The sequence below is a fragment of the Brienomyrus brachyistius genome, chromosome 9 (genome assembly GCF_023856365.1).
Source record: "Brienomyrus brachyistius isolate T26 chromosome 9, BBRACH_0.4, whole genome shotgun sequence".
NCBI lineage: Eukaryota > Metazoa > Chordata > Actinopteri > Osteoglossiformes > Mormyridae > Brienomyrus > Brienomyrus brachyistius.
The window spans coordinates 26900668-26912520 of NC_064541.1; the positions used below are offsets into that span (position 1 = coordinate 26900668).

Below are 11853 nucleotides of genomic sequence, written 5' to 3' on the forward strand. Positions count from 1 at the left end.
AATGATATTGATCCTGAGAGTTCATCTGCGCTACGGGGCGTGTTTCTCTCCTCGGGTGTTTGGAGCGGTGCGGCTCGGGGGGAAAATGTTACTGCGCTGTCTGGTAAGTTTCTTGATATCCAGATAGTTGAACAAGAAGCATTACGTATAAGGTAGTTAATAGAATTACATGTGAGAGCCTGTGCATTCATTAGATCCACTTGCTCTTGTTCGTGTTAAAACGCGTCCGTTTTGGATACATTAATACATAGAAAGGTAGATATGTACTCATCAGGTTACGCTTTGTGTCTTTTGACAAAATGAAAGTGTGGTTTCGCTTCACTTCTAGGTTCTAAAAACCTATAATTTATGTGAAGTGATTTCCAGGCGTTCTTTAAGATAAGACAAGAGCAATATTATTGATCACGGGGCGAAAAAAACCTTGTTTACACTAGCAACACATTTCCATCCGATTTCGAACCGGGGACCACTATATTACGGAAACTTACGTTAGCGACACTGCTTATATTGTCGATTGGTTTCATAAATTAAAAAGTAAATGTTTAAATTGAACTGCCTGAAAGTTTTTAAACCTTTCCATCTCGAAATAATGACAAGATATTCTTTCTGTCCAAGTGTTTAACTCTGATGGGTTCTAATTGTTTGGTGGATCTGGCATCTAATACAGGACGTAATAAACCTGTTCTCGTAGATGGATGGATGTTCATTTAATGGAACAAATAAACAAAATCAAGTTCATGTACTCATCTTGAAGGACCTGAATCTTGCAGTGGTGGCAATATATAGATTATAGGCTTCCTTCTACCCTCTTTCTGATAAGAACTTATTCAGAACACTTTTTCAGTATAGATCATCAACAGGCCAATCCTACCACAGTATCATTTCGGACGTAAAAGCCTGCTTGTAGTATATGGCTCCAGCTTGAGTTTGGGAACCACTGTGTTACAAATGGTATCAATACTGCATCTATATTTCTAATCTACTGGTATACAGATCAACAGCTACATTTTTTTAACCCTGTGTGCAGTGCTGCAACGACAAGGCATATTCTACACAGTATTGTACAATTAAACTGTTTAAAGCAGATAAGAGGATAAGAAGAATCCTGGAGAACATATCAGCAAGCTCTGTGTACCTTGTAATATGCTTTATTACTTTTGTACCGTACTCTGTAGATGCATTCTTGTAGTGTAACATTTCAGTTAACCATTAACAAAGAAGAAATATCAATTTTTTCTATTTCCCATTTCCAGCCAACCTTCACTCGCTTTGAGATGACAGTAGACGCATCCCATGCATGTGGGTGGTGAGGGTGAGCCAGCGGATGCCATGCTGTGCGGCCCAGGCATGGAGGTGACCCCCAGGAGCCCTGCGTCCACCTGCAGGTTGCTCACAGTGCACAGGGAACTGCTGGTACATCAGGTGAAGAACGTCCAGTGCATTCTGGACAACTTCCAGCGCAGTGGCTACTTCTGCTCTGAGGACGTGGAGATCGTATTGCGTACCTCCACTAGGCCTGACCAGGTAGGCCACACTCGCATTCCCGCGCACACACAGGCAACTCTGCTTGTCACCATGGGGTTTCCAATAGCTTGAAATTTATATTACTCAGATGCGTAAGATCCTGGAGCTGGTCCAAAGCAAAGGGGAAGAAACCTCGGAATACTTTGTGTACATTCTCCACAAGATCTGCGACGCCTTTATTGACCTACAGCCTTGGCTTAGGGATGTCCAGTATGAGCCCTCCAGCTTCATCCAGCAAATACCTGTGCATAACACTGACCCAAGTAAGTCTTTCTATTAGCTTCACACCCTTAAGGTCCAAGGTTGTGTCTATCCTCCTACAGCAGGTTATTTTGCAGCAAATTATTTATTTACATATTTAAATTATAGCAGATGAAGTGATCACATAACATCTGTATAACCACGGCAGCATCCACCCAGCCACGCTTCCAGTCTCTGTAGCAATTGCCAGGTTAAACATCTCATACATGCCATATGATATTCATATTCAGCTTACAATATTTACTTGGGTTCATCATAAATCGCGGGGTATTTGTATTAAAAAAAAAAAACCTCCTTGCTTCACTGAGTATCCAGCCGAGTTTAAACATGCACACTGAGCCAAAGCTCTCTCGCAGTCAGCAGATACACTGAGAAGCTGCGACATGAGCTGGGACGTGACACCCAGTTCATCGTGTCCTACTCCCAGAAGGAAGAGATCCCTCTGGAGAACATGTATACAGACACCCTGATGGAGATGCTCAACGAACGCAACGAGAACCTCGAATACGTTAGTAGTGTGGAACAACTCCTCGACGACACTGGGGCCTTCAACAAGCATGCTGATACCATCTTAATAACTGGCGATGCAGGCATTGGCAAGTCCATCCTGCTCCAGAAGGTACAGAACCTATGGTCCAAAAGGGAGCTGATGACTGGGGCCAAATTTTTCTTCAAGTTCCGATGCAGGATGTTCAGTTCTTTCAAAGAGACAGATGAGATTTCCTTGAAGGACCTCCTATTCAAGCACAATTGCTACCCAGACAATGATCCAGATGGGGAGATCTTCAGTTATATTCAGAGGTTCCCTGAGACGGTGCTCTTCACGTTTGATGGCTACGATGAGATAAACCCTGACTTCGACTTGGGTAACATGCCTGAGGTGGTGTCCCCAGAGGATAAGACCCACCCGCTCCTACTACTCATGAACCTTCTCAGTGGAAAGTTGCTCAAGGGATCCCTGAAAATTCTCACTGCTCGAACAGGAACTGAGGTTGAAAGTCGGGTGCTGAAAAAGAAAGTGTTTCTCAAGGGGTTCTCACCAGAGCACCTCAAGCGATACACCGCCCTGCACTTCCCAGAGAGGGAGTACAGGGACCAGGTGTCTGTGCAGTTGGAGGCTAACCCCCACCTCTGCAGCTTGTGCTCCATCCCCTTGTTCTGTTGGATCATCTTTAAGAGCTTCAAGCACTTCCGTGCTATGTATGATGACTTTGAGCTTCCTGAAAGCTGTGTGACCATCACCAAAGTTTTCCTGCTGCTGTCCGAGGTCTTCCTCAGCCGCTTGTCTACCCCCAACATGTTGAAGAAGAGCACCCGCTGTACCAGTGACATGTTCAAAGCAGGACTTCAGGTTTTGGCAGCTGTGGCGAAGCTGGCACTCCTTGGCATGCGGAAGGGCAAGTTTATGTTTGATTATAATGAAATCGCTGCCTGTGGCGTCAGTGAGGATGACCTGCAGGTAGGCTTCCTGAGGCCGGTTGACCAATATGATGGCTGCGGGCAACCTGCCACCTTTGAGTTCCTGCACGTAACCCTGCAGTCTTTCCTGGCTGCCTTTAGTCTCATACTGGAGGAGGAAATGAAGTCCAGGGAGATCTTGGAGTTTTTCTCTGAGTGTGAATACCGGAAAGAGTCTCTCTTCTCCTGTGGTCCATGCCTTGGGGGTTCCAAGCCCCGTCAAAGTGACCCCTTTCAAACTAATGAGCATCTCCAGTTCACCAACCTCTTCTTGTGCGGACTGCTCTCTAAGCCTAATGGCAGCCTACTGGAGCACCTGCTTCCCCCGGCCTCTTTGCGCAAGAAGAGGGGAGTTCTAAAATCTTACTTGTCCAAAACCGTGAAGTCACATCTGCAGGGCCTGCCACGCTACACAGGTGAGACCGGGGACAAAAAGGTACATGTGATGGGCAACTTCCTGTGGATGCTGCGCTGCATATTCGAGACCGCCAGCGAGGATGTGGCCCGACTGGCTGCCAGGGGCATCTCAGCTGACTACATAAAGTTGGCCTACTGCAACATGTTCTCCGCCGACTGTGGTGCTCTCAACTTTGTGCTGCACCACCACCGCAAGCGTCTGGGCATAGACATGGACAACAACAATATCAGCGACTATGGCATCAAGCAGCTGCGCCCATCTTTCAGCAAGATGACCGTGGTGAGGTGAGTCAATGCCATACCTTGGGGCTAAAAGAGGACACTGTGGAAAAAGATGAGGAAACAAGGACAGGGGTAGCTGTCAACTCAACGACCATTAAAGTTGGCCGATTTCCTGCCTGTGTAGAAGCATACAGCACTGTCTCTTTCCATGTTCAGGCTGTGCGTCAACCAAGTCACAGACAGCAGCATGGAAGTGCTTGCAGAGGAGTTGGTGAAGTATAAAGTGGTCACAGTCCTGGGGTAGGTCAATACACATATCAGCTGTGGTCAATGATGTCACCCCAATGATTAACTTATAAACAGGGTCCGAAATTGACACCAGGAAGGTGCCAAATGAGGGTGGATTTTCCGTTTGGCAAGTAAATTCCAGAAGACTAGCCACACTAGCAGGATAGGGTTTGTACTAACTCACTTGGTAACAGTTAACTTGACAGGACATAAATACTTAGTAGTACCTCAATTACTGCTATACAAATCATGAACAAATATAGTTGAACTTGAGATAAAACGTGCATCACAATTCATTAATGATGAATTAACATGAGAAAAGTTTGCAACTAAGACTTGGTTTGCGGTTAATTCATAAGTAATAGTATGATACTATTTGTGCCCCGTCGGGTAGAGTGTTACCAGTTGTGTAATGAAACTATCCTCTGAGAGGCTGTAGTGCATTTGATTTGTGCACGTGTACACACGCATGCACACTCACACACACACACACACACACACACACACACACACACACATTTGTATTCATATCTTTGTGCGAACCATCCATTCATTTCAATTGGTATAACTCTAATCCCAACTATGACACCCTTAACCCCTACCCAGCCCTAACCATAACCTTAACCATAAGTAACCAAACTAAATACAAGACTATTGGCATTTTTAGTTTTTTGATTGCGGTCAGATTTTCATAAAATTGAATTTCTCATTGTGGGAAGCAAAACAATTATTCCCGCAACGTTAAAATAACAGATTTTTATCGCATTGCTGTTGTCATTTGATCCCCACAATGTAATTATATGCACACACACACACACACATCGGCCCTGCTTCCAAGTGCCTCCCTGAACCTGGCATTTTTATCTAAGCCTGTCTAACCAACCATCTGACAAAAACTGCAACCAGACAATAAACAACAGAAGCAGAGTAGGGGCGGCTCTTCACAGAATGTGGGTAACTATCATTTGCCGCCAGTCTGCTGCTAGTTACCGTCAGGCTAAGTAAAAGTGATGTAGTGATGAAGTTGTAAGCCAACCTTTAAAATGAAAACAAATGCATGAGCGACACACAAAGGAATTCGGGTTGGTCAGTGGATTTAAAAAAAAAATTTTTAACTACCAACCACCTTGGCTAGTGAGTCAAAAAGTTAATTTCGGACGCTGCTTATAAAGAACCCCTTGGTTGTGAGAAAATGCTGACATATTTTAATCAAATGTTCTATTACACAGACTTTACAAGAATCACATTACAGATGTTGGAGCCAAACTGGTTGCTCAGATCATTGAGCAGTGCCCAAGTTTGAGAATCGTCAAGTATGTTCTGTTTTTAAAACTTTAGTCTGTTTTGCTATATGCGGTTAATAGTAACGAATATCATAAATAATATATGTGGGTATTTCTAGAAATACAAATTCTATCACTTTTAAAGAATACAGGTTTAGTTTCAATGCTGCTCGTATGGCTAATGTCATGTACATCTATAAATCTGGGTGGAAAATATACTGTAATTATTAAAATTGCCGTATCTTTTGATAAATCCAGTACCTCTAATTGTTCAGTTTACTGTAAACCGCCCTAGTGTGTGTGACGAGACCTGTGCTTTCACATGTACACTCATCATGATCCTGGTACTTTAGCAGAGATTTTTTCCTTGAATCTGTCATCTGAAAAGGTGTCACTAACGTGATATTGGGAGTTTCTGTGGCAGCTGATATCTGAGGAATGGAGTCACCTGTGGATTAAGTGGTAAAATTATACTGTGACATCAGGTGTCGGTTTGGCAGATGTCTGTAACATACTTCTCATTCTAATGTGAAAGCAATGTCTGGCTTCCGATATTTACCAGCCAGAAAAAGGAACCGTTAGATGTTATGTAACAACTAAGCCTTTGGTTGTGGCGACACTAATAATAATAAAAAAAAAAATGGCACTTTGTGTTCTGACGATGTATCCTGGCTCCTTCTCTTTAGACTTGGGTGTAACAAAATCACCAGTGTAGGGGGGAAGTGCCTGGCCAGTGCGATTCAGAAGAGCAAAACCATCTTTGATATTGGGTAACGTTAAGAAAGCATCGCCTCGGCCGCCGGTCCCCGTGGGGCCATGTTTCACGGTGCTTTCCCGTGTGCAGGATGTGGGGTAACCCCATCGGAGACGAGGGGGCCGCAGTGTTTGCAGAGGCACTAAAGAACCACCCCAGCTTGACAAACCTGAGGTGAGCTGCCCCCCCCCCCCCCCCCTTCATTGGGTGGTAAATAGAACAGTCCGTGGGGTCTTTACCTTGTTTAAGCGGTAAAGTCATGGGGATGAATTAAGAGAAGGCTGGAGATGAGAGGCAGAAATATGGAAGAGAGGGTTAGGAAGCTGTTTCCAGAAGGCAGAGAGGAGTTCGGGAGATTTCCCTGGGCTCTTGGAGTCCAGAGCCTCTTTAAGTTCAGTGATTGAACGAGGAGCATCTGGATACGAGAGCCGGGGGAGGGGTAGGACATCGAGAAACGAATGGGGATTGGAGGGTGGAGAGATGGAGAGTGGGGAGACAGAGGGTGGAGAGAATAAATCTGAAGAATTTCTGAAAACTGAAAAAGCAGTTGCTTTCCTGAGGGTTAGTGGTGAGAACCCCATCCTTAGTTTTGAATAAAGAGATCATTGAAAATGAATCACATTGCTCAAGTCTGAGAGGCAATAATTTACTAGCTACAGCTAACTGGAAGAAAGCACACTTGTGATCAGATGAAGAGGAAAGCAGAGACGTATTAAAATTGGCAGGTACAAGAGAGCAAGAAACAAAGATTTAATCTACACGAGACTGAGATTTGAATCTAGGTGAGAAAATGAGCATTCTGTAAGAGAAAGGTTAACTAAACAGAGGAAGTTGACCAAATTCAGATCCTCTACAAATTTACCTAAGGAATGGGTGGAGGGTGGCACCCAGCTACCCAAGAGAGAGGGAGATTTATCCAGAACAGGGTCGTAGATGACATTGGCATCAGTTCCGATAATAATCTCAAACTCCTGGAATTTAAGAATGTGGTTTGACAGGTCCAGGAAGAATGAGCTATGAGAGGGGGTGGGAACCTAAGCGGGCAACAAAGTAGACCTTCCTACCCCCCAGGTCAGAAAGAATATAGCAGAACCTCAAATGGAGAATTCGAATCTAAAGGGACTACCCGACCAGAAAGACCACCCTGCATCTCCGAGAAGAAGCTGATGATGGGGAAATCACCTTGTAGAAGCTGGAGGCGGGGAAAGGGCCTCCTCACTCGCCATCAGAGCAGGGCGACGACTTCTCCATGCTGCAAAGAGCCGAGCGGGGTCTACGCTGATTAGCAGTCATCTGGAGCGATAAGTGGATCATCCGAATTTGGGTTGGATCACCAACAAGAAAGTGTTGGACTATGGAAAGGGCGAAAAAGGTGGAAGGGACATGCGGGAGAGCAGAGCTTGGGAGCCATTGGCGACAAGTGTCATATGGTCGCCCAAAATAGTGTGTTTTTTTTAGCCATTCAACAATATATCAGTTACTTTTTGCTCGTAATTAACATATGTCCTATTGTTAAATTGTGTGTTTTTTTTTCTGGGTAAATATGTGTACACTTACTAGCCTGATTAAATAGCTTTAACAGTTTTCTTGGACTGCTGAAGATTTTTGCACAGTATTGTATACTCATAGATGCAACTTTCCGCAGAGAAACATTTTTTTATAATATAGTTTAATAGTGAACCATAATTTAACACTTTTATGTCAGTTATATTGAGTAATTTTTACGGTTCATCCATCTTCAAACCGCTGGTCCTGATCAGGGTCATGGTGTCGCCCCGGAGTGTGAGGCACAATACTGGGATATACCCTGGATGAGATGCCAGTTCATTGGCGGATGCTCAGAGTCATACTCTACGAGTGTGAGGCAGCAGGGCTAACCACTGAGCCACTGTGCTGCTCTATTATTTTTAAATAGTATCATTATTCCTCATTCTGTTTTAACTGCTAGCAGATACTGCGTTTTCAATGGTGTAGCAGTCACTGTCACTATCCGCCACTCTGGTTACCACGGCTCCTTTCAATTGTCATAAAAGCAATTGAAATGCTGCCTGGCCAGTATTTTTCTGGGGTGTCTTGATTCTTGAATTGCCACACCCCCTCAGCCTCTCAGCCAATGGTATCACCTCAGAAGGGGGGCGGAGCCTGGCCGCCGCTCTCAAGGAGAACACCTCTGTTCACATTTTCTGGTGAGCATTGCCTAAGTGTGGCCATTATTATCACACCAGCTTACTCGCTTTGTTCTTTCTCGCTTTCTTTATACGCAGACTTAGAACTAATGATTGGAGTAAGAATTACAAAGCGAACCGAGGGGTGCAGGCTTTAGAATATACTGTATTATAGTTGGTTTATATGTCCTTTCTTGCATTTAGCGTTGTTGTTTATATACCTGAGTAGCTGGCATGATTCATTCATGGAAGTGTTTCCTGCTATTTCTGAGGTTATTTCAGCACACAAACCAGAGTATTATGATCACAGTGTCTGTCCGTGTACTTCGCTCTTCTAGGATGCTCCAGAACGAGCTCACAGACGAGGCAGCAACCGCCCTGGCTGAAGCGGTCCGGGTTAACATGGGACTGACCCATCTCATGTGAGGACCTGATCTCATGTGGGCCACTGATCTCATGCGGGCCACTGGTCAGTTCTGTTGGGATAGCTGGTGTTATGATCCGAAGGAGACGCAAACGCTGAAAGCCTCCTGGAACAAGGCTGAGTGGAGAATGAGTCATCAGTTTTTTTTTTTTTGAAGCAGTAACAGCTGAGTAATTGTTCCTAGTATTAGCCAATTACAAAATGTCGAAAGCGTTAGGAGTTCATTTTAGGGATCTTTACTGTCAAATGTCAGGCGTTTTAAAATATAACGATATTATCCTTCATAATCTTAAATCTGATCTCGGGTTGTGTTTTCATTTGTTTTCTCACCAAAGTGAAGGTAAAATAGCAGAGCTTGGTGTAGCTGGATTGTTCTTTTAGGATTGAGGGGTGGTTTCATTTCTCCAGTATGAATGTGGAATGTGGACAGGCCTGATTGGACAATCTCTCCACCCCGCACATCTCCCCCACAGGCTAATGAACAACAAGCTAACGGTCAAGGGAGCCAGGGAGCTGGCCGAGGCACTGACTCACAACACGACTCTAAAGGAGATCTGGTGAGTGGCGCTTCCTTATTCAGCGGAGCGGGGCACTGACCACACGTCCTGGCAACCCTGCCGTTTGTAAGAAGTCATGGTGGAAAGTGGTTGGGGTTGTGAATGTCCTCATTCTTTATGGTATAAGAGGCCCAGAAGCTGCTGCAGTGCAAGATTACTTTTGTTTTGGTGTCCCCCCCCCCTCCCCTCCCCCCCCAGTGTGAAAGGAAACCTCATTACTGTGGAGGAAGAGGAGCAGTTTGCGGCAGAGAAAAGACTGCGCTTCTGTTGATAAATTGAACGCGAGACGTGTGTGTGTGTGTGTGTGTGTGTGTGTGTGTGTGTGTGTGTGTGTGTGTGTGTGTGTGTGTGTGTGTGTGTGTGTGTGTGTGTGTGTGTGTGTGTGTGTGTGTGTGTGTGTGTGTGTGTGTGAGACTGATCACACAAGAGGCACAGGAGGGAACAAGGACCCCGGCCCCCCTCCAGCTGCGAGACACAAAGCAAGACCCACAGAAGCTGATCGACAGCTATGGACTTGCAGATAAAGATTGAAAAATGTGTTTGCACAGCAGATTCTCATGTGTGTGCTGATTGGAGAGCTACACACGCAAATACACTAAACATCATTTTAATAACATGGAATCAATCAGCTATATCTGGGCTTTGCATCACATGCATCTTTTACAGTAAACGCCAAAGTGTCAGCCATTCCAGAATCAGACTCCCTTCATTTTATCTCTAAAGGCAGATACTGCGAGACACCAGCTGCTCTGACCCATCGGTTTCGCTTCTGGGAGTTTTTCTTGCCAAAAATGTTTGAAGTGCAGAAGGAAAAGTGATTGGTTCAGAGAGATTACCAATCAGATTGCAGAGGTGCATGTAACCAGTTACTTATTTTTGTGAATGTATTGTATATTAGGGCTGGATGATACTGCTTTGTAATATTTGAAGTTTCTGTGATTATAAATATATAGCCAAATGAAAGGTTATAACAGAATCTGACAGATAACTCGGTGGTGCCCTGAGTTGTACCAACAGACACAAAGCAAATCCGGCGAATCACTGGCTTCTGCTCAATATCATTTCTATGGAATACATGTCATGACCTGTTTTTCTTTGTTTCCCCTCTTCACTTATTTTTGTTTAAATTCTAATAAACGCGCCACAAGCTCCATGAGTGAATACAACAACACGCACATGAATGATTTTGATCACGGGTCTCAGACTAAGAGTCTGCAGGGCTCATCTGACTCATACACACACAACATGTTTTTATTTTACTATCTGACCCTCAAATCCATCCATTTTCCAAACCGCTTATCCTACTGGGTCGCGGGGGGGAGCCTATCCAGGAAGCACTGGGCATGAGGCAGGGAACAACCCGGGATGGGGGGCCAGCCCATCGCAGGGCACACTCACGCATCAGTCACTCACACATGCACACCTACGGGCAATTTAGCAACTCCAATTAGCCTCGGCATGTTTTTTTGGACTGTGGGGAGAAACTGGAGTACCCGGAGGAAACCCCACGACGACATGGGGAGAACATGCAAACTCCACACACATGTGACCCAGGCGGAGACTCGAACCCGGGTCCCAGAGGTGTGAGGCAACAGTGCTAACCACTGTACCACCATGCCGCCGACCCTCAAGTCAATCTTTTAATTTGTACTTGGGATGAAATGGTTACTGGTTTCAGGGTGAAATTCCACATGGTTAGTCCAGCGTCAGCCAAAGGTATCAGCTGTTTCCCGACCAGAAGCTGACTGGCACGGCGTGCAGCGTGGGTTTGGTGCCAGTAACAATACGGCACAAGGCAGTGACAGCAATTTTTCAGCCTTTCAAATGGACTAAGTCTGGCGTGGTCATACTTTGCTTTTAAATCTTCATGACCTCCAACCACTTCCACTTACTAATAATTGCTCAATAATGCAAACTGAAGCTTTCAGTGTTACCTACTCTAGTTAAAAACACTACATGGCAGTGGCAGGACGCTGTAGTGAAGCCAGCACTTGTTTTTCCGTCAGTCTCAGAGCTAGTTGAATGTCCGTCTGCTGAGAATGAATTCTGTATATTTGTATTTATATATTCTTGAAACAAAACAGCTTAGACCAGTTTGTTTCTTTCTTCTGTATGGATTTTCCAGTATAACTGTGATGTGACAGGATTACTTGTATTTGAAATAGAATAAATAGTTGAACTCTTAGGAGATTATATGGTTTTCTTTTGTTTGCATAGGTATTTCCTATGATATTATTTTAACGTATATGCAAGCAAGAAGTGCATAGTGCTACTGATTGTATTTTTCAATATTGAACTTATTATTATTATTGAACAGAGCTCATACGAAAGCAGTCGTGGTAAACTTTACGCAGTTTTTTTTTTACATATACTAAATAATGTTGAAAAGGAACCATCTTTAAAATTACAAAGCTTACTAAGTTTAGTTTCTTATGACTAAGTGAAAACGTTTTAGTGCAAGTAATGCATGGTTTGAACGCAGCAGACTATCGCAATCCCT

General features: G+C 44.3%; 1 protein-coding gene across 3 annotated transcripts; it reads left to right on the forward strand.

Moving 5' to 3' along the window:
• Positions 1-11538, forward strand: nod1 (nucleotide-binding oligomerization domain containing 1). Of its 3 annotated transcripts, XM_049026037.1 has the most exons (12): positions 1-103; positions 1254-1524; positions 1613-1787; positions 2142-3945; positions 4099-4182; positions 5400-5483; positions 6140-6223; positions 6298-6381; positions 8310-8393; positions 8711-8794; positions 9270-9353; positions 9552-11538. In XM_049026037.1, the coding sequence occupies exons 2-12, from the start codon at positions 1294-1296 to the stop codon at positions 9622-9624; spliced, it is 2871 nt and encodes a 956-aa protein (XP_048881994.1). In that variant the 5' UTR covers positions 1-103; positions 1254-1293; the 3' UTR covers positions 9625-11538. The 3 variants fall into 3 exon arrangements, with proteins under 3 accessions (XP_048881994.1, XP_048881996.1, XP_048881995.1); XM_049026039.1 differs by lacking the exons at positions 8310-8393; positions 8711-8794; positions 9270-9353; positions 9552-11538 and adding an exon at positions 7279-7791; XM_049026038.1 differs by lacking the exons at positions 8310-8393; positions 8711-8794; positions 9270-9353; positions 9552-11538 and adding an exon at positions 7327-7791.
• The last annotated feature ends 315 nt before the right edge of the window (positions 11539-11853 follow it).